The sequence below is a fragment of the Scomber scombrus genome, chromosome 15 (assembly GCF_963691925.1).
Source record: "Scomber scombrus chromosome 15, fScoSco1.1, whole genome shotgun sequence".
Taxonomy (NCBI): domain Eukaryota; kingdom Metazoa; phylum Chordata; class Actinopteri; order Scombriformes; family Scombridae; genus Scomber; species Scomber scombrus.
Genome location: NC_084984.1, coordinates 27,505,197 through 27,531,974, shown reverse-complemented (window position 1 = coordinate 27,531,974; position 26,778 = coordinate 27,505,197). Strand labels below are relative to the sequence as shown.

The 26,778-nt window shown below is 38.3% G+C and overlaps 1 protein-coding gene across 1 annotated transcript; it reads left to right on the top strand.

Annotated features, from left to right (window-relative positions):
- The first annotated feature begins 74 nt into the window (after window positions 1-74).
- On the top strand, window positions 75-26,732 carry scai (suppressor of cancer cell invasion). The gene is made up of 17 exons (XM_062434266.1): window positions 75-357; window positions 1,638-1,762; window positions 10,203-10,298; window positions 10,599-10,685; window positions 12,655-12,753; window positions 14,005-14,101; window positions 17,738-17,836; window positions 18,121-18,273; window positions 21,155-21,256; window positions 22,173-22,274; window positions 22,614-22,692; window positions 23,612-23,711; window positions 23,889-23,970; window positions 24,058-24,130; window positions 24,289-24,462; window positions 25,106-25,206; window positions 26,155-26,732. Exons 2-17 carry the CDS (start codon window positions 1,656-1,658, stop codon window positions 26,299-26,301), a joined length of 1,698 nt encoding a protein of 565 aa, XP_062290250.1. The 5' UTR covers window positions 75-357; window positions 1,638-1,655; the 3' UTR covers window positions 26,302-26,732.
- Window positions 26,733-26,778: the final 46 nt, after the last annotated feature.

The window sequence follows — 26,778 nt, the reverse complement described above, 5'->3', positions numbered from 1 at the left end:
CAGACGCTTTTATTTTGAAAATGTTGACCCAGAAGTAGCTAGCCAGTTGTCGTGGAGCGGAGCCAGCAGCTGTCCTCACCTCCTCACCTCCTCTCACCCTGCCTCCCCTACTGCCTCCCACTGCCTCCGTGCCTGCTGCAGGACAACAGCCTTTCATACGGAGTACCGTTAGACTTCAGCGGGCTGCTGTAGGACGGGCTCAGCGGACACACGGTCCGGTGTCAGCCACGCAGTGAGATGCCAAGAAAGGCTCCGCTTCACCGACACGGCTCGTCGCGGCTTTTGCACTGATTTTTTCCGAGAAGCATCTCTGTGGTTCTCCGTCCTGCTCACCATCAACGTTACCCGACTGTCGAGGTAGGAAATAATATCAACTACACAAGCAGGGGAAGATTCAAACTGATAGAAGTTAGCCTGGCTCATATTACCGCTTTACGTCGTGAACATCTGTTTTGCAGGTGTTTATTTAGTTGTGACGTTAATGGAGTCGTGTCTTGACTTTAATTGGACGGCGTTGGGGATGATAGAAGGCTAATATAACGTTACATACAGAGCAGTAGCCATGTCATAGCTTACGGCTAAATGAAGCTTGGTCCCATTAGTAGCTAGTTTGGTAGATGAATGTTAACTGGAGGGCGTCACTGTCACACTACTTTACATTACACACGACTCCGCTAGGCACGAATATTCACTATAAAACAATACATAGCCAGCAACCGTTCACCGAGCCATTGAGCATTTTTTATATACATGTATATATTTTTTGAGACATTATTTTCTTCATTAACAAGTCTTTCATATATGTGCTCAGTCTTGTCGTGCACGGCTCATTGTAGTGTCTCTCTCCAATCATTGCGTCCGCAGACGTCCCGTCATGTTCACGTCAAACACCGCGGCGAATAAAATGAATGAGAGCTGTGGGATGTGATGTGTTCATGCCTGCACGGAAGATACCAGCACAAACATATATATATATATATATATAATCTTAGAGTATTATGTGCAATAGCCAGGTGTGTAAGAGCCTAATTAACAATACCAGGATGTACTTGAGCTGGAGGTTGTAGAGTAGTGCTGTGGTTGGAGATGCTACAGCAGCTGATGTGATCCTGCAGGCTTTTTCTGGCGACACTGACATCCATCCACCCACCATCATACATCCACAGGCACACACACATACACCACATCTCCTCATGTTAACCACGATACAGTCAGAATAAACATCTTATTGGCTGTCTTTGAATAAAGTCAGTATTTCTACGTGTGGATAATGTGACCTGACTGTGTTGCTGCCTTGACCTGATTGCACCATCTTAGCGTACTGGAAGTTGCAGCCACTGTGAAAGTGAAATCTGGGACAGCCCAGGTCAAACTAAAAAAGGTGACCATGTGACGCATTTCCTCCATAGTTCCTTATTTCTATTCATATGTAAGTAGGGCACCTGTAAGACACTCTGCAACCAGCAGCGACTACTGACACATCACTAGTTCCTTGTCACTGATTTGAAATGCATGCAACACATTAGTACAAATTGTACTTTGCTGTGTTTGTTGCATGTTGTGCACTATTTTTAACCATTTGTAACTTGATTTGAATGCAGTCTATATACACTCTGTCTGTTTTTCTTTGTAATCAGGTGTGAAAAGTCACTGTCATGACTGGAGCTGAGAATGAGGATGATATTCCGTTAGGCGAAAGGAAGACGGTCACAGATTTCTGCTATCTCCTGGACAAGTCTAAACAACTCTTCAATGGGCTGAGGTCAGCTTTTACTCTGTTTGATCTGTTCTCTTCTGTTAAATATGCCAAATATGTGATATGAGGATATATATTATGTGATGATAGAAAGACATCTATGGTTTCATATTTTGCTCGTTTGCAATAATGTTGGTCATATATGGAGTCCGTCCATCTTTTGCACGGATTACAGTCATTTTAAAAAAAAAAAAAAAAAGGGCAGTATGGAAGTGCAGTGGTTAGCACTGTCACCTCATAGCAACAGGGTTCTGGGTTTGAACCCAGCATGTTCTCCCTGTCCTTATGGGATTCTCTCTGGGTACTCCAACTTCCTCCCAAAAACATGCAGCTTAGGTTAATTGATCAATCTAAATTGCCTGTATTTGTGAATGTGAGTATGAATGGTTGTCTGCCTACTCTATGTGAGCCCTGTGATGGACCAGCGACCTGTCCTGGGTGTACCCCGCCTCTCGCCCAATGTCAGCTGGGATTGGCTACAGCCCCCTGCGACCCTCTGTGGGATAAGCGGTATGGAAAATGAATGAATGAATGAACATTAATAAGAAAATGTATTTTATGGCTTTTTGTTCCAGAAGTTTTTATTGTACTTAAAATGACATAATGAGTGTAGTTGTTGTCATCTCGAACGCTACACCTGGTTCACTGTCTCTGCTCTGCTGTGGACCAGAAACTATTTGTTCATTGAATTTGCAGAAAATGTGCTATATCACGATTGGCTTTGGTATCAGAATATTAATTCAGCTATATTAAGATATGAGCTTTTGGTTATGTCGCACTCACTTTCAGTGGATAGTGGTGGGAAATGCATACAGTGCACAGTAATGTAAGGTTATACTGTGTCTAAAAATCCAGCCTTGTACTCTGAGGGAGTACATTCATATATACGACAACTCTGCAGCAAACATCTTATGACTAGTGCCATGTAGGAAGTATGTGTAGTGTATGTAAAGGTGTAGAGGTTGGGGTGGTGGATGGGTGTGTAGAGCATCCAGATTTCGTTTGGTTCCTTTAATAATAATTGTGTCTGTTAGTTTTTTTTCACAAATGAGTGAAATTACATTATTTGAAATTTTTAAAAGAAAATTTCTTCTCCTTCATTGAAAAACCCAGAATCCATCAATATGATGAAATAATAAACTAGGATTTAATGTGAGCTCAGAGAAAATTCATGTACATTCATTCACTCACTCACTTTGATAAGAACATATGTCATTCCTCTGCAGTGAGCTGTACAGATTTTAATTTAGGGATCTGATATTAGAGAGTTTCTCAGTATCTGCTGATACTGCCCAAGTTTAAGTATTTTAACTAACATCAGGAGAAAAGAATTTGGGCATCCTCTAGGGCTGGGCGATAATGGCAAAAATCAAAATCACGATTAATTGAACTTTTAACCTTGATTACGATTAATGAAGGATTATCTCATCTATTGATGAACAATTATGTATTTTCAGTTTGTTTTGTATTTTACACATGAGGATCTTTTGTTTTAAGGTGTGACGCTGTGGTTAATGTCTAGTTTACTTGATTAGAACTATGTAAAGATCATGGTTTGGGTTCAAATGATCACTGAAGTTTTCAAATTCCTTAAAGATATGCAACCTTTGCTGTCATGGCAACAGTGAACAGGAGTTTCTAAATGTCGGTTTCCATTATTTCAAAATGAATTGCCCGGCCCTAGCATCCTCCTAAAGGGGTCATATGCTTTTTGTAACTTTCTGTCATTTATATACTGTGATGTTTGGTGTTAAACATGATCAAAGCTCCAAAAACTTGATGTTAAATATGTAGAAATGCTGCCTGCAAGTCAAAATCAAGGGCTCCAACCTGCAATGATCAGTTCATTAGCAATATATTAGATATATATACAGTATATATGAGGGGTGGCTGTTTCTCAGGAGGTAGAGTAGTCGTCCACCAATTGGAAGATCGGCAGTTCGATTCCCGGCTCCTCCAGTCCACATGTCGATGTGGACTGGAGGATACTTACTTAACCCCTAATTGCTCCTGATGGCTGCACCAACTGTGTATAAATGTGTATGAATGGTTAGTTTCCCTCCTGATGAGCAGGTTTTTACCCTGTGTGGTAGCTCCTGTCATCAGTGTATGAATATGTGTGTGAATGGGTGAATGTGACATGTAGTGTAAAAGTGCTTTGAGTGCTTTGAGTGGTCAAAAAGACTAGAAAAGAGCTACATAAGTACAGTCCATTTACCGTTACCATATTTTTCTACCTTGCTGATAAGCTGACATCAGCTTATCGCACATGACCATAAACTGCTGTCCGTTCCATAGTCTTGGTTTCTAAGGTTGTTGCTATGGTTTTTCCATGGATAATGTTTGCGTTGTCCACTCTCATGTTTCAGATCGGATTTCAGCTCAAACATGTACTGAGAAATTGAGAAGTTGGTATTCGAGTTAAGGACAAGATAAAGTAGTGAAATGCTATTACTGTAGTTAGTGTCATAGTTTGTTAATGTGGCCTTTTTGAGCCAGTAGATGCTTCTAAAGAGCTGGCCAATCAGAACAGGGTGGGCTCATCATCAGAGGGGCGGGGGGGGCTTAAAGAGAGGATCTAAAACGGCCTGTTAAGACAAAGAGGCTGAACTGAGTTGCTGCATAAAGAGCCAGTATTAGCTAAACAAGGAGTTTTTAAGTGGAAATCATGCAAAGATATTCCAGTAGAGCTCCAGAATATAAATATAGAGTAGTACGTATGTTGTCACTAAACGTAATGCAGGGTTCAGCACACTTGTTCCTGAAGATATTTCCAGTGACGGGGTTGTAAAAGAATCTTTACATGTATAATCAAACTGTCCTCATCATGTTTGTAGCACCTCTGTCTTTATGAGGAGCAGGAAACAGTTATTATATGTGTTAAAACACCCACCTAGGCCTGGGAAGCCTCACCTACTCATGACATTTTGTAGTGAGATATTAAATATCCACACAATGGGATTTAATCTCTCTTCTTTATTGGCTTTAGTGGCACTTTTTCCTCCTCAGGCAAAGCTGTTAATAAACATACCAGCATGCCCGCCTGCCTCACTCACACTCTGCCAGCTGCTATTTATGGCACATATTTGACTACTTTCCTGATCTGGAAATTGAAACTTTTTTTTCCCCCTCCTTCTGATTATGTAATTGAAGCAATTACCCGCTGAGTATCACTGACCTATTTATATTAATAGGCTAATTGTGATTGGTTGTAGATGAATTGATGCTCCACTATCACAGTTATCTACTCTCATGTATATTAGTTATAATATTTCTGTCATTCTTCAAGTTGTTGGTCCTGAGTCAAAGAAGCTACTTTCCCCCTGTAATACCTGCTATTAATGGTATTATAACTAAAAATCTATGGCTTCTTAATACAGTTCTTCACACTGAAATATCTAGAGCTGCAATTATTATCATATTCATATTCTGATTATTTTTTACAAACATTTTTTTAAACCAACGATAACTGACCAACAGTTCAAAACCCCAAATAATTGAGTTTACCATGATAAAAGACAAATAAAAGCAGAAAATTCTCCCATTTAAAAAGCTTGAACCAACAAATGACTTCAATGATAATTCAATTATTAAAATAGTTGTTAATTTGTTTTGTGATTATCGAGGAATCCATAATATAGCTGATTGTTTCACCTCTAGTGATCTATATAAAAGAATCCTTGTATTACCATCAGAACAGCAGTCACTTCCAGAGAGAGATCTGTTGAACTTGCAGGTATCCAAAACAGGAGCGCTGTTTTTTTCTTAAGAAATTCCAAGCAGTGATTCCTTTTCTTCCCATTGAGCTTAAGTTATTTGAATTGTAATACACTTTAACTTTCTGTATCCTAGTCACTGTTAAAGTAAATGCTCGAGTGCTGCAAGCAGTAACACACTCACTGAGATGCTCACTTTTCAGTGTTTAGCTTTTCATTTCAGTGAGTTATTTCACTGATACACATCACTTTACTCATTATGATGAGTACTGCTGTGATTAATGTCTTCTGGAGGAGTTTACAGCATTGTGTGAAGTTAGGATTAAGTCTGCAACCAATAATCGCTTTCATCATTGATTCATCTACTGATTATTTACTCAATGAATTGTTTGGTCTATAAAACATCAGAAAACAGTGAAAACACCCAGCCAATCAGATGTCTTGTTTGTTCCATAGTCCAAAGAGAATTCCTTTATTATAATAACATATAATAACAATAAAGGAGCACATTTTTACATTTAAGAACCTGGAACCATCAAATGTTTGGCATTTTTGCTTGAAAATTGACCTAAGCGATTATTCTATTATCAAAATAGAAAAGAGTAGAAATTTCTGTTGATCAACTTATTGATTAATCAACTAATCGTTGCAGCTTCAATCAAGACATCTCAGCATCTAACGCTCCAATTTTTCCCTCTTTTTGTCTCTTGGCAGTCCCACGTTTCACATGTGTGATACTGAATCAACTTTAACATATAACCTCACCAGCATTGTTTTTTTATTATTGCAGAACTGAGACTTGATTTGAGTCCAAAATGAAATAACAGAAAATACTCATAAGTCTTATCTTCCCTCCAACTCCAACCAACTCCATTTCTTTATACATAGTTTGCGTCTATTACTTTCATTTGTCAGGCATATTTTAACCCTTAGATACTGTTCAGGTCAACTTTGACCCATTTTGACATTCGACAGCTGTAAAAATATCCCAAACGTATTTTAATCTGAAATTTGATGACTTTTCCTAAAGTGGCCCAAAATGCACAAAAATGAAAATATTTAAAAATGTTATACTTTTAAATAGGTGCTACAAATTTGGCTGTTTCGGGTCAGATTTGAGCCGTATCTATTGACATATGTTTTAGTGAAATGAATAGTTCATAGTTTTAATAAGATAGTAGTTATGAGGATTTCTTTTTATGATGTAGCAGTGAAGACTGATGGCTCTAATGGTTATACAATAAACCCCACACTTCCATAAAGTTATAAAATACATTTACATCATTATTGCTATGTTATATTTTCATGTCTTAGGTCAAATAGGACATGATATTGTGTGATAGTAAATGTTTTTGGTGTAAAACCTAAAAAATACACTCTCTCTGCTCTCTGAAGGTTTAATCACATTTATTGATCAGTCAGATTGACTGTTGATGCTTTCTAAACAGATATATGGTTCAAAATTTGGTATAGACCCTTTTTATGAGGGGTCAAAACTGACCCGGAATATACTGTGAGTGTGTAGAATATGAAACAGTATGTAAGGGTTAAATATATCATGTACTACAACTATTACAATTCCAGTCTATCCACCAGTGAAGCGCTGTGAGTGGTTGTAAGACTAGGAAAGCACTATGTTAGTACAGTCCATTTATCATGTGCACATGATTGCGACCTCTCAGAATTTCAGTTTATCATTGATGTGAGCTGCCTCACCTGCTGAGAGAGCAGCAGGTAGTGAAGGTGTGATCACAGAGACCAGGAGACACCTTCACTTGTTAAATCACTGACTTTAGCAAACCTAAAAAGCTCAATATCATAGTTATTCTTCAGGTAAGATTTCTGGAAATGGTCACAGTTTTTCTGCTGGCACTGATTCAAACACTGAAAACAAATAAATAACAGGTTTGCCTCAAAACTGCATCGGGCGCTCCAATCAGAATCTAGCAGGATGTTTTTTCTGTTTGAACTCAATCCATGATCAGATCCTTAGGTTGACTCTTCAATAACTGACACAGGTACTTTTAAATGGTCCTGAATGTGTTTGTTGTGATATTGTTCCAGTGAATATCACAATACGCTCTGAAACACTGTAGAGTGCAAACAGACAGACGGGCCATCTGGAGGAGCAGGAGTTTTCCTGCTGAGCTGTTGAACCTGTCATCTGGTGAGCCAACAGGACAACACCAACAACACTGACAGAGAAATAGAAAAGGACCAGGCCACAGATAGACTGATAGATGGATGCGGGAAATGATGAATTGATCAGATGGACAGATAAACACCCACCGCTCCCTGCTTCTGCCCTCTCACCTTGATTTTTTTGTCCGTTGTTCTTGTTAAGATCTGAGCTGAGTGACACATTGAGTTTGTTGTGAATTAGTCAGAACTGATGCTGCGTTCTAGTCATGTTTGTATCACCAACAGAATGGTGCGATCGTCAGCTCAAAGCAGCTGTCTTCTCTCACACATTCAGACCCATGTGAAATGATTAAACAGTCATACTGTAGGACTTACATTTGCATCCAAGTGTTACAAAGATGAAAAAATCTAGCTGGCTGTTGCATCTTCTCCTTTCCTTCTGCTGTTATGATCATAAATGTGACAGATCTGGCCAAATGCTGTGATCTTTTTGAAGTGACATTTTTTTCAAGTGTATCTTAAACCAGCAGTTAGGTGTCCATATGAACATTAAAGAAGTATTCCTCCTGTTCATACTGACTATTAACAGATCTCCTTCGATTGTGCTTCCAATGGAAGTGATGGAGGACTAAATCCACAGTGTGTCCACACAGTCATTTAAAAGTAGATCAGTGTGAGTTAGTCATATCAAGTGATATCTGACACATTTACAGTCTTTTTAGCATCAAATTCCCTCTTAGTGTTTCCCTGTTGAGCTGTGGTGGAAGTATAGTAACAAGAAGAGGAACTTTGGTACTAAAAACACTGTAACGTTGAAACATAGAAGATGAAGATTTGACTCATTTGGACGACTGAAGCTTCATATTAGCTTCACATCAACTTTTAAATACATGTTTACACAGAAGGAGGACTGTGGATTTAGTCGTCCATCACTTCCATTGTAAGTAGAACCCGACCAATATATTTATCAGCCGATATTGACCTATCACAGATATATCGATATCGTTGAATATGTTGTCTGATATGTGCCGATATATTGTTTTTATTTTATAGACAACATTTTATGTATATTTGACCCATTTTCTTAATTCAAGTTTAATATATGATTATGTTGTTTTTTTGTTCATAGCTAATTCTATATACTAAATTCCCAATGAAGTTTACTGTTTTAGCGCAAGTTTATTATTAAACCGTAAAATATCATACCTGCATTACATTTTAGGAATCATTACACAAATATGTTTGTTTGACTCATAGACTGTATATAAAATGGACGTAACATCCGTGACGCCACCCATTGGTTTGTGGACTGCTGCTTGGAAGCGAATAGTATCGGATCTGAGCAGCGCCATCTTGAAAATTTCAGGTGCATGCTGGGTAAAAAAAAAAACGGATTCTATTTATATTGGCATCAGGAGGAGCATGAGGCGCCCTCCTGAACCTGTGAACCAATCAACCTGTCAATCATAACGTAGCCACGCCCTAATTCATACCCTGCTTTATCGTCAAATATAAAATCAGGGAGGCCAACATTTCACAAATGAACATCATACTGCATTGAAGAAGGCTTTAAACTAGCGATTGAGACCATAAACACATTTTGAAAACGTTTACTGAGGTTAAAAAAATCAAGTGAGAAGTTGGTGAATTCTCCATTGACTTGTATAGAGACGGAAGTCCTTTTGACACCAAAACGGTCGCCCCCTGGTGGCCTTTTGATAGATTGCAGTTTTAAGTTACTTCTGCGTTGGCATCATTTCAGAGGACCCGAACTCCCCGCCTGGTTTGACTATATATTCTGTACATATAATAATATCAGCCAGTATATCAATATTGGAATTTTTTTTACTCACCAATATCGGTATCAACCCCAAAAATCAAATATCGGTCAGTGCCTTATTGTAAGTGCATTATGAAGGAATCTTCTAATGGTCGATATGAACAGGAGGAATGATTACAACTAGAAAAACTGGTTTCAATGTTCATTTGGGCTCCTCACTGTTTAAATGGAATGGAAATATTGTGAACCTGTCAGGAAAATTAGTGCTTTTTAAAGATGACATGGAAGTTAAATGAAATGATAGGGAGGACAGGGATTCAGGCAGTAATTATCTATTGTTGTATTTTCTTTTTCTTTTCACGATTTGCTCATTAGAGATTTTTGTGTCTTTGTACAGCAAAATCATAGTGTTGCTAAATTCTCACATGGAGGTATGATGGTAAAAAAAACATTTAACAAAGTGGGCACCATGACTCAACTTCTGAACATGTGATTTAGAATATTTGAGTTGACACTGAGGCGTAGAAGTGTTAAATAGTTAGTCACTACTGTGTAGAGTAATCTACTGATCATTGAAAAAAGTGTTGATTGAGTCGCTGTTTAGCACAAGTGGGCATCAAATCCAAAACCAGAAGGTCAGACTCCCTCTTGAGTATTCTAAAGTCATTCACTGTGATCATATGTGAAATGTCATTTCCTGAAATGTTTGACTGTCCCTTTAATTTGAGGCTTATTGTGTGTGGGGCTGAAAGCACTCAAACATGTTGTGTGTTTAATGTTTATCTTTCTATCGTGCTCTTTCCTGCAGAGACCTTCCTCAGTATGGACACAAGCAGTGGCAGTCCTACTTTGGACGGACGTTTGACGTCTACACAAAGCTGTGGAAATTCCAGCAGCAGCACAGGTTATTTCCATCTCTTACTACTGTACTAGTTCATTTTGTTTGAAGAGTCATAATAGATAGATGAAGAGTGAAGTGTTTCAAGTATGTAGTTGATTCATTTCATTTTCAGTTAAATGAATTCAGTACCAACCACAAGGAAACATACTGTGTTGAATCATTTAGTTTTGGAGACATATACATTGTCACAATTCTGCCCAAAGACAGATGCACATGTATTGATGACCAGATGTTCTGTCTCTCTCCCAGATGTTAATTGATATCATTGTCTGTTCAGTATTATAATTAGTCATTTATTGACAGGCAGGTTCTGGACAGTCGATACGGCTTGAAGAGATGGCAGATCGGGGAAGTTGCATCCAAAATTGGACAGCTTTACTACCACTACTAGTAAGTCTCACTATGTCTCAGCCACATGCATCACCACAAGCTTTCACAGTCTGTCTGCTTTCAGATAGATTTGATATAGTTAAGGTCCATACTATAAATCATACTACAACTTTTGGTCATGATATAGTTTGTGTGATAATAGAGTTTTCTTGGAAGTGGGGCAGCTCAGGGGTGTATGAACAAAAATACATTACTTTGATTTAAAGGTGCAGTGCGTCGAATTTAGTGATATCTGGTGGAGCAGACTTGGAATATGGTCATAAATGGAATATAATATTAATGAGTATGTTTTAATGAGTGTTTAGTCCCATGAAAAGAATCACGTTTTCATTACCTTAGAATGAGTTCGCCTAGTGACATAACATTAAGTTGTTTTGTTTTTTTAAACAAAACGATGAACTCTGTGTTAATGTTGTTTTGTGTTTGGCCAATTTTTGTGTATTGACACAAAAATAGAATGAAAAAATGTCCCCCCAATTTAGTTGAATTCAAATTATACACAAAATCTTTAAAACGTGTCAAAGGATCTAAAGCACAGAAATTGTACAATATTATGAGTAATCTTCCCAATGATTTAGAAAAGCTGAATTAATACTGTATTCACTTTGTATGTTATATTATTCATTTTACTTTATCTATTCTATTTCATGCTAATTATTTATATTTTAGCATTATTACTGAATGATTTATCTTAAAATCCTTTTTGTTTAAGATTTTCTTGGTGTTCCCTCTGATGCTGATAATCTCACACCGTCAGTTAAAATTGGAATTTTTGTTATTGTTGTTATTGTACATGTATCTCTGTACAATAAAGAAGGACGGGGAAAAAAGTTTGCCTAGTTGCACGGCCACACATTTACGAATCCTACTATGGTCATGCCAAGACCTGCCCTTCTCTGCCTGTGATTGGCTTACCCTGATATTGTTGCCTTAACTCTAACCAATTGAAGTCCTCATTCCTAACCCTAACCAATCAGAATCCTCATTCCTAAACCTAGGTGACAAAGGCAACGAGTGCTAGCCAATCAGAGGCAGAGTAGGGCGGGTCTTGGCGTTGTCATAGTAGTATTTGTAATTTAGCTGCACAGCCATGTTTCTAAAGTAGCCCAGAACAGACAAACCAAACAGTGACTAGAGAAGACCTTACATGTTTTTCTCATGTTTTTTGGCCACCGTAGGTTCTCCTACACACTGGTAAGGGGAGGGGAGGGAGGAGTATTTATTTGGTTGCAATCTTCAACCTCACCACTAGATGCCACTATATAATACTCACTGCTCCTTTAATAATTTAATTGAACCAATTCTCTGACTTTCACAAATTTCAAACAAATATTCAAAAACAAGACTTATGGCAAAAATAATTCAAGTTCATTTGAATAACTGCACAACTGTCTGATTTAGATTTATTCACATTTGCATTTCTGTTGTAAAGTTTTCAGTGTAGGGAGACAGGAAATGTGGGACACATGTCCTGGGCCGGATTTTAAACCAGGACATTGTGTTACGGAGCAGTACTTGTATGAGCGGTGCCCATGTCTCTGCACACATCCTTAGCAAGAGTTCTGTGTCATTCCAAGGATTGACTTTGCAGAGAAGAAGAAAATCTTGGATGTAAACAGTGAAGAATAATCATAACTTTGTTTTTGTTTGTTTACATGAAAAACCTTTTGATTGCAAGTTGTCGGGCATGTACTTCCTGTTAAAGGCAACCTGTAATCCATGGATTTCTGTGCATGGTGACTCTACATATTTCTTGAATTTAACTTTTTTCTCTCTGCATCCCTGCTTGACAAAATAACACACTTTTTAGAACATAGATTTAATGACATGTTTTGTATTAATTAAAGCTAAATTGAATCAATTTGATGCTGTAATTTGTACATCAGGTGTTACAGAATCAGCACTTATATGGAACATGCTTCAGTGCAGAGATGGTAACACAGTTTGTATTTTCTAATCTTTATTGAAGCCTTCGTACCTCAGAAACAAGTTACCTGAATGAGGCCTTTTCATTCTACTCAGCCATCCGTCAGCGGTCTTACTACTTTCAGGTCAACAAAGAGGACAGGTACGTTCCAGAAATACTCTGTGAAAAATGTTCTTCTACTAACGACTGTAGCTGCCTTTGCATGACTTATAATAAGTCATATGGACTATCAGTTTTGTTAAAGCTGCATTAATAGATTTGTATTTACTACTTGAGCTGTACAAACACAATATCATCATCGTTTAACGTTTACCCACAACTCTGCACATCTGTCAGCAACCTCTGGTCCATTTACTGCATCCTCACGATGACTAGACTGTGTCATCTCTAAAGTTATACAGTCAAAGTCTAATAATGATTTTATTGTTGCAGTGATTTACTAAGAATTTTAAAAAATAGAATTTTTATTTTAGATATATTATTACTATTATAGACTACTACGAGAGGGATACATTTTTGGGGATTAAAAAAGGTACCTCAGCAGAGGCCGGGATATATATAGACTAAAGGGGGGAATCGCCACTATCCCCCCCTGCAAAGTTGCACCCTGCCTGTATCCCAGTATCTTTAAGAATAGATTTTAAGCTTCTTTTAGTTGTTTTTAAAGCTCTACATGGTTTTTGAAGACCTTCATCTCAGACTCCCTGTTGTTTTATAATCCTTCACAAGCTCTCAGATCATCTACTGCTGAGTTTTTAAATACACACAATTATACACACAAGAAAACAGGAAGTCTCTTTAATTATGCTCCAAAATAATGAATATTCTACCTAAACCTAGAAGTGATGTGAGCTCTGTGAACAACTGAAAATGCATGCATTTAATATGGATTTTAATAAGTGTCATTTCAACTTATTTTTTACTAAATGTCAATTTTTTTTGTTTATTTTCTGTTGTTTTATTGTATTCTATTTTTCTTTGTCTTTGTAAAGCTACATCCCTTGTATGAAAGGTTCTTTATAAATAAAGTTTATTATGATTATTATTATGTAAGCATATCATTAATCTGTCATTTTTTAAGAACACCTGTTTATTCAATACGTCTACAAAAATGTGTGACCTCTTCATACGTATATTCTGCTGTTTTAATAATGGAGGCAAACAAGACTTTTCTTGCTGTAAAGATTACAAAAATGTTCAGCAAATTTCTAATAGACTATTACTTAAAATTTCTCAAGCACAGACAACGACCAGTCATATTTAAAAACAGATCCATCCACCAATTGATAAGTGAACCAGAAGCTATTATCAGTACAAAGCTTGAAATGTGAGTATACTTTACTGTGGTTTGTTTGACCTCACAAGTTCTTATCTTCTCTCATCTTCCATCAGGCCAGAATTAGTAGTGAAGAAGCTTCGATATTATGCGCGCTACATAGTCGTCTGTTTACTGCTCAACAAGATGGACCTAGTCAAAGTTTTGGTGAAGGTATGGAAGCAACATTTTTAAAATTTGTATGATAAACCCCCCCCCCCCCCCCCCCCTTTCTTGTGTACCCCCATGCAGCATTCATAGCATTCATTACAGTGTCTCACACCTGAGATTCTTGTATGAAGATTATGCAGAGATGACATTTTCACCATTTCTCAAACACTCTCCACTCATTAAGAGACCTGCTGGAGGGTGGAGGATGCTCTCTCAGTCTTGGTTGTATAACAGTTCCACTCATGAGCCAAGTGTCTCTTCACAGAGGGAGGGGTCATGAACAACCACAGAGACACAGAGTCGCTGCTCCTGCCAGCCAGTGCATGAACCAGTGAGGATCAGTTCAGATTAGGTAGACAATCCTCCATAACTGTGAGGCAAATACAGGAAATCCTTTCTCTGAAGGGATGTAACGTTACACAGAGGTCATGGTTTAGTATGCGTCTTAGTTTAGATGGATACTGGATTTTAGGGGCCGATGCTATACCGATATTCGGGAATAAAAAAATTCTGATATTGATATATGGGCTGATAATCTTATATATACAGATATGTACATAAACACAATTTTTTCCAAATTTGGTTACCAAACACTTGTGAGAAAAATATGTTATGGAAGCATGATATTTTACTGACATCGGTGCACTGAAACAGTGCTTATATATGTTGCCTATATATCTTCTTTTTTTCTTTTTTTTTAAAATATCGGCACCTACTGGATGGTAAAAACACTGATGCTGATATATATGTGATAGGCCAATGTCGGCCGATAATATCGATTGACCGATGTATTGGTCAGACTATAGTTCTCAGCTCAGTGAGATAAACTAAACTAAACTAACGAAACTAGTGACACAGTGACTTATTGGCTCACTTCTTACTATAGAAATGACTCTCGCCTACCTCTATATCCTAAAATACTGCCGCTGCTCCTTATACAGGGCTGCTCAATACGCCAATCGCGGTCCACCAGTTGATCGCAAAGCCTATGCTGGCAGCTCACAGCCAAAGAACTTTGAGAGACTGCTTATTGGCTAATTTGTGATTCTGCTGTGGTAGCTAAGCTGTTTTTTGTTTGTTTGTTCTTTTATTTTTTGGTGGGTAGATAATTTATAGCTGGTCAAAATGTAAAGTAGCTCACAAGCCAAAAAAGTCTGGGCATCCCTGTCATACAAAATAGGCACAGTGGACTGACTGACTGATGCCCATGCTCAAATGGATGATGCTGTAACAAAATAGTTTAGCATGTCTGATCAAGTTGTGACAAAACAATTTCATGGCCGGCATGAAGGTTTTGTGGGATCCACCGTTCATTGTCCAGCGAAGCTGTAACTTAATGGGAAACCATGACGATCCCAAAGCATAGATCTATATGACACAGGAGGCTCTTTCAGCTCTAGTTTCTCATACATGTATGTGTATTCTATACTGATGGCATGAATTATATGAGGGCTAGGTTACATAATGACATGACAACAAACAACAACTGACTCACTGTGGAATTTGGACGCTCAAATAGACGCTGGAGGATAAATATATGTCTGGGCAATTTGAATCGAAAGCAACTGGACTTGTTATATGAAGACGTTTCGCCTCTTATCCAAGGGGCTTCATCAGTTCTTGCGTGTCTGACCAGTCTGCTAGTCTGACTTGCAGTCTCTGCTCCTTGGATAAGAGGCGAAAGTCTTCATAGACATAACAAGTCCAGTTGCTTTCGATTCAAATGCCCAGAGATAACTATGACCTTGATGAATGAGAACATTCACAGACAGAGGGCTTTAGTAAATAGGTAGGGATTTCAGACAGAGCTCTATTTAAAGTGTGTGAGGCAAATTAGAATTGAATTGAACTCCAGGAAATCACATACAAACTGTTGTGTATTAATTCAGGGAGAATATGTGTACCATTACCATTATATGTACCTAACCTGTATGAATTCTTCTGAAATCTGATCTTGATCTTGATGAGGTCTCCATTTCCTGCACAAGGAATTGCTCTGGACAGCAAATCTGCACCTGAAATCTAAACTCCAGGAGTCTTTCTCAGAGGGAGGATATGTGCATTGTTCTCTAGTATTGATTAGTCTACCTGCATGTGCAGCTGATGGGAACACAGCTGCCCTTGATCACGATGAAGGCCACCGTGTTCATATTGTCCTCCCTCACAGTACATGATGGCCTCAGGAAATGGAAGAAAATATGTTAGCATCAAGAAGACTGCTGATAGCATAAGCAGTGATATTGTGCTCCAATTCCCCCACAGTCCTGCCCTTTGAGGCCAGATAGCTTCAGTGTCAATAGCTCTGATGAATGCTACAACAGGAGCCTGAGAAGTGGGCTGTTCAGAGGCCCTCCCTTAAATGTGCATGAGACCTTATTTTATAAATCTAGCACAAGCATGGATGTATGAAGACAACTGGATACAGGAAGAGAGCCGGGCTTTGAAGCCAATTTGACATAGTGGCGAAACTGTGTAATTACAACATAAGGTGATGCTATTGGCCCCAAAAATACTTTTTTAAATGGATTTACATTGTGAAAGGGACATTTTTTTGGGAATCACAACCCCCGCGACTCATTTTACTTTCAGAATTGGATCCATTTCGTCTGATCACGTTTCCAAAGTCCTGAAAAGCCTCACATCTCAATTGTTTTATCCCCATTCAAGTTATCCAGGTTTGAGGGCTAAACCAATTAGCTGTCTCAGCCAGTGGAAGTCTCTAGTGAGCATGCTCCATGGGTGCATTGGGCCCCAGAGCATACTCGGTATGTTCTTAGAAAGTTACTTTTTTGGCATCATGCTCCACTGGACCCCCCAGGAACAGGACTTTGAAGCCAATTTGACATAGTGGCCAAACTGTGAATACAACATCATGTGATGCTACTGGGCCTAAAGACCTTTTCTAATAGACTTACATTGTGAAAAAGATGTCTGTAAATCAGCAGATACATTTTTTGAGCGTCACAAATCCCATAAAATTACTCGTTTCACTATCAGAATTTGATCCATTTGGTCTGATCATATTTAAAAAGTCCAGAAGAGCCGTACAATTAGATTGTTTTATCCTCATTCATGTTAGCCGGAGGGCTAAACCAGACGTGGCCAGCTCGGCTAGCTGAAGTCACTAGTGCGTTGCTCTATGTGCCCAACTACGCCTGTCACAATAATTATGTTATTGACTTATCGTACAATAACATAATTATCAACATCATCATGTCTATATATGGACTTATCATATGATACATGGACATGACCTTGATCATTTTTTGACCTCAATATTGCCACACTTCACATTAGCAGCTAAGAGGCTATTCATGTCACATTAGCTAAACAAGTAGTGTCCTCCATTCCTCACTGTGTACGTCCTGAGTGGAGACTGTAGAAGAATTAAAGGTAAATAACTCTGTCCTCAACCATAATGACAGTCTGTGTTTTTACACAAGTGTAGCACCCACTCTCCAATCCCACCCCTTTTTTTAGTTTCATGAGTCACTGAGTAACTTTCATAGGAATGAATGGAGTCCTGCCTCCAACTCTGTATCCAGTTGTTTTCATACATCTACGAGCCTTGCAAGTTGTACAGTAATCTGAAAAATGTGTTTGTACATACATAAATGTCCATCTGTCTGCTACTTGCAGGAATTATCTGAGGAAATTGAAGATTACACCCAGCGATTCAACACAGAGGACCAATTGGAATGGAACCTGGTTCTACAGGAAGTGGCAGCTTTTGTAGAGGTAATCAACTCTCTAAATGTAAATGAACTCAGTACCTTAACAGTACATCAGTACTGTTCTATTACCCAGCATGCATGTTACAAAACTGCTTTATTAGATTGTCCTCCTGTGTATCTAATAATTGTGTAGTGTGTGACTGAGTAAAACAACAGCAAACTGAGGGCAGGTGTTGGACACTGAAACTCTTAACAGTGCAACATTTCACCTTTCTGCACAGACAGCCAGGTGAATAAATACGTTTTCTGCTGACTAGCTCACTGGTGTTTCTCTCTATTTTATAACAGGCAGATCCCGTGGTAGTACTTAATGACAACAACTCTGTCGTCGTCACCAGCAATCGACTGCAGGAGGGGAGCGTTCCTCCCCTGGAACAAGGCATGGTGGTTGGGCAGCTCGTCCTTGCAGATGCACTAATCATCGGCAACTGTAACAACCAGGTTTTAACCCACTAATTCTAATTTACAGTTCCTAATACCTGAAACACATAGGCACAGTTGTTGATCTGTCTTATTGGAGGAAAAACCTGTGTGATGTTGGCTCTCACAAAAAGAAAAAAAAAACAGTTTTCACTTCAGAACAGTATCATTTTTACCTGCAGCTCCGTCATTGCATACACTGCTCTTGATTAGTAGTTTCACTGCTGCACCACAGCTTGGGTGAAGTACTGTATGTCACTACTCCACAAAGTGTAACCCACTGTTTATAACCACAGCCAGGTGTATTGTGACAGCTGTCATTCTGGAACAAAAAAGCAGCAATAATTATTCAATACTTTATTGCCATGTGGCTATAGTCGATTGGATGTATATGACTTTATAACATGTAGTTTACTGATGTTTTCATATATAGGACTGAGCCATTGGATCTCATGCAAGAACCGCTCACATGAATAGATTCATTGATCAAATACAAGCACAAGTGATTGAATAGAACTTGATGCACACACCAGTTTTCTAGTAATTGGACTTATTAAGTACGACTGAAATTCACAAGTCATCTACATATAGTGTGCATTTCTAACCAGGAGTAAACCTTTAACCCAAAGTAGTTTGAGTTAAAGGAGCAGTGTGTAGGATTTAGTGGCATCTAGTGGTGAGGTTGCAGATTGCAACCAACTGAATCCCCGTTCTAACCTGCCAAGCATGTAGGACAGGCATATCCAAACTATTCCATAAAGGGCTATGTGTCTGCAGGTTTTTGTTCCAACCAAAGAACACACATGATTCAACCAATCAACTGTCTGAAGACTGAGATCAGCTGATTAAATGGCTCAAGTCTGGTGTGCTCATGCTTGGTTGGAATGAAAACCTACAGCCATACGAACCTTTATGGAATAATGTGGACATCCCTGATGTAGGAGAACCTACGGTGGCCACTGAACTTGAGTAAAACATGAAAGACCCTCTCTAGTGTCAGTGATTGTTTGGTCCATTTTGGGCTACTGTAGAAACATGAGCAGGCTCACTCTAAGCTAACAAAAACACAATTCTTAATTTCATGGGAATATACACTAATTACAATGAATATGAATATTATATTGTATTTCTACTGGTCCTTTAACAATTATGACACTTAATGAATTTGTAGTTTGAATATTTTAAAGACATCAACTAAAATAAAAATAATATGAATAGCAATGTATATAAAATAATATTCTAGTCCCCATATCAGTAGGATAGCTGCTGATTTACTAAACAGTTGACATCCTCATCACAGCTGAGAGAGGATGACCACCTGTTATGAATGTATTCTGTCATCAGACACTGTGACTGGCCTTCAAACAGAGTGTAACAGGTAGCTTCATATAGCATTTTATGGCGGCACCACCTCATCAACATGTGGCACTCATTTGTTTATAATAAGCAATATATGACACATTTGTGCAGTTAAAAACAATCATATGAGCAAACCTCACAGAGAAAAGTACGAGAGGTTTAGGATGACAATGTTCAATGTTCTTGCAGCAGGATCGTCGTTGAATTGAACAGCTGTTCATGTGCTTCTCTCTCCTCTGTCTGATGCATAGATCTGCATTTCCACTCTGGTCATGACACTAACACAACACTATTACTTCTATCAGAGCAGAATCTTCATTCATATCTTCCCTTACTGACTTTCTAACAAACATAACAATACATCCAGGATATGAATTGTAATCATTCACACAGTTTTGTCTCTGTATAAAACTGTGTTGTCCCGATCAGTCTGGTAAAAGACTTCCTCAAAGGACTTTCTCATGTATCCTCACTCAACCCGGTTCAATCCTCCCTCCTCATCCCCCCTGAGCAGGAATAAGGGATTTTCAGACTTCCTTAATTATGGTGGACCAGATTGATTTCCAGGTCAGGAAAGGAGCGAGCAGACATGATATGAAGCAAATGTGAAACACCCGCACTGCACCACATGAAACAGAAACGTATCAATATTGGCCAGTCATTTAGGGAGGTTTTGGAGGGAAAGTGTAATGTAATCCAGTGTTCAGGGGGGGTCAGGGTTTACAAATCTGTGTGTGTTTTCAGGCTGTACAGTAACATAGGCAGTTTACAGAATACATGTGATTCAAACAGTCATCATCACCGAGTAGTTTATTCCCATGAAACACATTCAGGTGTTATGGAGATGTTATATTACCCCTCCCTGCTCTGTGTGTGTAATCTGAGGCACCTGCACTGTACTGTAGCGCCCTCTGCTGGCTGCAAAACTAAAATCCTTATTTAACTAATTCAGAAAGTATTTTTAGTGGCATTTTCTTTAGTTCTTAGCACGGTGGCTCTTGGAATGCTATAAAAAAAATGTTTTTTAAAGAATCGATGCATACTGTTCAGGGTCAAATTTGACCCATTTTGACCCTACACACATTTCATTTAGCTGGACTTTTCCTAATGTGACCCACAATATACAAACATGGAAATAATTGAAACATTTTGTGTACAGCTGATACACATTTTTGTATATGCAATTAAAAAAAAAAACAACCAAAAAACATTCAAACATGTTGTATTTTTCACATTCTATAAAATGTCCTCCTTGACCATAAAGTAGTGATTGTGATGTCTTGTTTCCTTAAATAAATACACTCTGTTTGTTCTCTGACAGCTTCATTAAGGATTAATCAAACATTGATTAATGACTGATGGAGAATTTATGAATGAAAATTGCTGTACAGACTAATTATTGGTCAGAATATGAACAGTATACAAGGGTTAACCTTTAAAGTATTTTTTGTGTTGTAAAAAAAAAAGCTGATCTTAACATCACACCAGTGTTTAAACTCCACAAATCTCTCAATAATAAGTTGCTTTCTTCCTTTTATTGAAGGTGAAGTTCAGCGAGTTAACCATCGACATGTTCCGCATGCTTCAAGCTTTGGAGAGGGAACCCGTCAACCTGGCCACACAGACCTCCAAACAAGGAACGCTGGTCAGTGTCAGTGTGTTGAAACTGCATCATCACTCTTTTATTTTTTATATCTGTATGTCAGAACTCAGCAGCAGAACATTCCCACCGCAGCAACAGTAAACATGTTATGTCTCTCTCTCAGGACCAATCAGCAGCAAGTACCTGTGTGTCACCTTGTTTTGCTCTGTGAGAGCAGACTGTAATTACACTGTAGTGCATCCTTCCCTCCAGAGTTGCATCATTCCCCACTGGAGTCTGATTTTGGCTGATGAACAAATGAACACATAACTGCATGGACACCCTCATAGAGACAGCGGTGGAAGAATAACTCAGATCTTTTACTCAAGTGAAAGTAGAAATATCATAATGTAAAAATACTCCATTACAAGTACAGAAGTATTACCAGTTATATTTAATATAAGTTAAAGTATTACCAGTTCTTTTTCTGCAGACAATTTGACTGTGACTCATCATTAAAACTGATGAACTTTTCTCTCATCTTGGCGTTTTTGTGAAATGTTAGTTTTACATCTTTGAGGTTTTTTTTATTGATTTGAAACAAAGTTTAAAGAGGCGAACAACTCACAGACATCTGAAACACGAGAAGCAGACTCAGCTACACACTGATTTTATGTGAAGTTTGGGAACCACTGGTTTAATCTTAAATAATGCAGCGAAATTCTGATGCTTAACTTATTTCATGACACATTTTAATCTTAAAGTAAAGATAAATGTACAACAATATGTCCTTCTGAATCGTAGTGTAGAACTAAAAAGTAGCAGTAGTACAAGTACCTCAAAATTGTCCTAAGTACAGGACTTGAGTAAATGTACTTAGTTTCTTTCCACTGCTGCCTAGAGGACTGATCATCCTGTTACACATAAAAAAAACTTGAACTGAAATGTGAATGATAATCATTGAAATGTTTGTCCACAGGAGCCCAATGAGAAACCAGCTAAAAGAGAAAACCCTCACAAGTATCTGCTGTACAAGCCAACATTCAGCCAGCTTTTTACTTTCCTGTCAGCCTCTTTTAAGGTCAGTACTGACTTAAAACATAGCTTCACTGGGTTAAATGTCACTTAAGTCAACGGATTATTGTTCGACATGCAAAGTTGCCACAATATCATATAATCAATCAGTATAAGCGCTGCTGTGTGACATCCTTACCGATTGGATTCTCAGCTTTCCTCTGCTGACCAAACATGTTTTAATATAAAGATAAATGTCTTAACCTATCTGAATATATGTGCCTTTATCTTCTGCACCTCTAGCCATGAGCTATTTTTAGTCATTTCAACTCCTTTCAAGTATATGTAGCACATATATCTGATGTGGTTACATTATCTTTTTTTTTTTAATTGCTTGGATTTGTAGGAATTGCCTGCAAACAGCGTTCTGCTTGTCTACCTGTCAGCTACTGGAGTCTTCCCTGCTGGACATTCAGATTATGAAGGTAAAAAGCTGTTTATCAGGCCAGAGTCTGCTACTGTAGTTCCTAACATCATACAGACATGTCACCAATCTAATGTGTGTGTGTGTATATATTATTATGATATTATTTAATATTATTGTACATTTACAAATGAAAAGGCCTACATGTGAGCACAGACCTTATACACACTATTACATGTGAAAATAATGTCAGTTTTTTTTTTGTAAAGCTCAACACAATTGAACCAGTATCACATAGTAATTTGATGTGGGCTCTTGGATGCTGCCTGTTACACTGACACCTCCATCAGATCACCATTTTATGGTTTTTACTAAAAATCTGTTCTTTATCAAGTTAGATGTAGTGGTGCATCTTCTGTTAAAAGCTTACATCCATCATGTAGAGTTGCAGTAAAATCTGTGATCTAGATCTGTCATGATAACTATGACAACTTGTGTTGGACGATATATTGTCTCAGAAATAATCACGATAAACGATATTATTGTCATTTGAAGATCATTTTATACCACTGATATAATGATAATATAATAGTATAATAATGTAAGGGGGGTGGGGGGGTGGGATTGGAGAGTGGGTGCTACACTTGTGTAAAAACACAGACTGTCATTATGGTTGAGGACAGAGTTATTTACCTTTAATTCTTCTACAGTCTCCACTCAGGACGTACACAGTGAGGAATGGAGGACACTACTTGTTTAGCTAATGTGACATGAATAGCCTCTTAGCTGCTAATGTGAAGTGTGACAATACTGAAGTTAAATGTCCATGTATCATATGATAAGTCCATATATAGACATGATGAGGATGATAAATACATTATTGTATGATAAATCAATAATGTAACTATTATGACAGGCCCACTGTGATCTACATGTCACAATCTGCCATGTCAGCTTTCATCTGTGGATGTTTCTGGTAGGGCCGTATGATTTTGGAGGAGTTCTCACAAACACAAATCGAGACGTGGTGAACGGAGAGACGGTGCAGAAGAGGAACCAGGCCCAGAAAGAAATGCACTGGTGAGGAACTATAATATAAATGATTCATCCGTCTGTCCGGTGTCATATAAGGAAAATCTAAAGTTGAGATTAACAAGTTTAGTAACTATCCAACGACCTGAGAAACAACTGAATAACTAGGAGCAGTGTAGAAAGGAGCTTCCTGACACTGACTAATGCTTGTGTGTAATGTTGCAGCCTTCATCCAGGAGATTTGTTCCCTTTCACCCGGAAGCCTCTTTTTGTCATTGTGGATTCATCAAATAGCACAGCCTACAAGGTACCATACACCTTTATCTTTTTGAAAAAAAAACATTGTATATTCTCGTTAATATAACCTTTTCTATCTTTTGTTTATCCTTTATAGAATTTCACTAATCTGTTTGGCCAGCCTCTGGTGTGCCTACTATCACCTACAGTATATCCCAAGAGTGTACAAGGTGTGTATCACTCTTGAACACTTCAGGACGGCCTTTCATGAGATTTGTCGATGATGACATTTTTTTTGAATATTACCTTTTGAGTGAATGAAAAGTTTTTACTGATGGTTGTAAAATGACACTCTTTTGTGTTTTGTGATGTTTTGTCACCTGTTCAGATCAGTCTCAGCGTGGGAGTCTCTTCACTCTGTTCCTCTACAGTCCACTCTTAGCGTTCTCCTCTGTGTGCGGTTTAAGCAACGTGCGACGAGGACTGTGGGAGAGAGCTCAAGAATTCCTTCGCAAAGTGTACCGTGACATCGGCCAGATGATAACTCGATCACGGACCATAGGTAGCATACAGTGTCTCTGAGTGAAGAGAGTATGACATTATACTGGACTGTGGACAGTTTGTCATTTGCCATGCTAGCAGCACAGCTCTAGCTATAGCAACGTCAGCTGGTGAGGTTCTTGCAACCTTCCGAGTCGGAAATCCGACTTCAGGGGTCATTCCAGTTCAAATCCCAACCTCCGAGTACAAATAAAACACCAATAGTAAACAGATATCCATGCTAGCATTGTCATTGTGAGCATGTTAATGGTAGTATTTAGCTCAAGTACATATTCACTCAGACTACAAGTAAAAAACAATGATAATCATTGTAAAGGTAATGCCTTCATTATTATTGTTCAATATTGCAACTAATGATTACATTAATATTGTGATTAGTTCAGTTTATCTGTTGATTATTTTTCTGGAATTGATCATTTTGAAATGGTATTGGATGGTTTTTATAGGCATGAGTCTACAACCATCACACACAGAACCCAAGTTATGGTCTTGGTCTGGTTTTATTAGAGCAACAGTCCAAATCAGTGTGAATCCTCAATTTTGAGAAGCAGAAAACAGTGAATGTTTGATATTTTTCTAAGTGATTGATTATCAGAATGATCTACTCGTCTCAACACTGTCATTGTTTTTGACTGTCTCCACAGATCAAGCCTTTTTGCAATTCTTCGGTGACGAGTTCCTTCGGCTGCTGCTGATCCGTTTTGTTTTCTGCTCAGCTGCACTCAGACTGCATAAACTCTTCCGGGTAAGTCGCTGCTGCTGCTGCTGCTGCTGCTGGTCTTATCCTAAAGAAGCTGCATTGTTTATTTGAATGCCAAAAACTGCACACTATACAGTCAGAACAGGGTCTGTCCCAGTACCCAGTCTTATGGGTTCTGAAGCACTTAAATCATGTTCACGCACCATGAGGTACACAGGAAAGTGTGTCCCACTTCTGTAAAATACCAACACACAGTACACTTAAACTGATGCACACCTGCCCTCATACTACTTCAGAGCATCTATTTAGAGCTAAGTGCATCCCACAATGCATCACAATCTACTGCACGACACTGCTTATATGCTGGTTTACTGATCCACAGTTCATGAAGAGTGTAATTACTGCTAATACATGGGTGCAAAATTAGGGCCTGACTGACATTAGATTTTGTGTCTGTTTATATACATAAACAGACACACTTTTTGCAATGATCCCTCAAATGTGGTTATCAAACACTGAAACAGAACATTTCACTGGGAATTTAATATTTATAATTAACTATTAATAAAAAAACACATAGATAGATAAATACTTTATTAATCCTGAAGGCAATTAAGGCATTCGGTAGCCCATATTAAGTCAGGTCGTACAGTCAGTCAGTCCAAAAAAGAAAAAAGAAGAAAAGTCAGTCATCCCTGTCCTACAGTGTGGAGTTATAAAGCTGGAGGGCCTTGTCCGATAGACAGACCATATCAAATCGAATAAGAAGATAAAATGAGAATAAATATATAATCAAATATCATAAAATAAAAACAGAATAAAAACACTATGAAGAATTTTAAATCAAAATCCATATGTCAAATGTATGTCAGCTGTAATAGTTTATGGAAGCTAGTAATGGTGGAAAAACATGTCCAATAGTTAACAGTGCCTCTTTAAAGCATGTTTGTTGTGATATTTATATATATATATATTTTCTTGTCGCGCTCACAGGAGGCACAGAGCTTCCCGGAGTCGTACCCCGAGCTCCCCAAACAGGACACAGTGGAGAGCAGCGTTCTACAGAAGCATATATTGGAGCTGGCCACCATGCTGGACGTGCAGAGTCTATTTTGGGATGATTCACTGGAAGCCTACTAACATCTCCGCACAGGGCAAAAATGGCAAAACGCTGTACATACAGACACATAGACTCAACTGCCTCAGCCCTGGCAGTTACATTTCTTTCTTTTTTTTTCTTTTTTTTTTTTTTATACAGGTGAACCGATTCGCACATCACAAAAAACTCCCACCTGCATTTAACTGTTACTCGTGCAAATGTAGTGCAACATCCAAAAATGTTCACATAGATAAGTCAGACAGTTGAATATAGCGTAAATTCCCCCGAGTCTCAGCAGATTGCATCGTGAGTATAAGCATCACGTAAGTTACATAACCTTAAACTGACCAATAAGAGGCTATGAATAATGGATTTTTTTCAACTCGCCATTTCCCCCCCATTCAGACACAAAGTTTAACACTACAGCCAGTAACTTCCTTCCTCGTGTCAGATATTTGTGAAGTTGGTCATCTCGGTGGGGTTTTTATTTGTTTTTGTTTTTTTGTTTTTTCTCTAAG

What these genes read in the sequence shown, in the direction of transcription:
- scai (XM_062434266.1), top strand. Translation starts at nt 1,656, where the DNA reads ATGACTGGAGCTGAGAATGAGGATGATATTCCGTTAGGCGAAAGGAAG. An exon ending in AAATTCCAGCAGCAGCACAG is followed by an intron (nt 10,299 to 10,598) that starts GTTATTTCCATC and finishes ATTTATTGACAG; the next exon opens with GCAGGTTCTGGACAGTCGAT. An exon ending in CAGGTCAACAAAGAGGACAG is followed by an intron (nt 12,754 to 14,004) that starts GTACGTTCCAGA and finishes ATCTTCCATCAG; the next exon opens with GCCAGAATTAGTAGTGAAGA.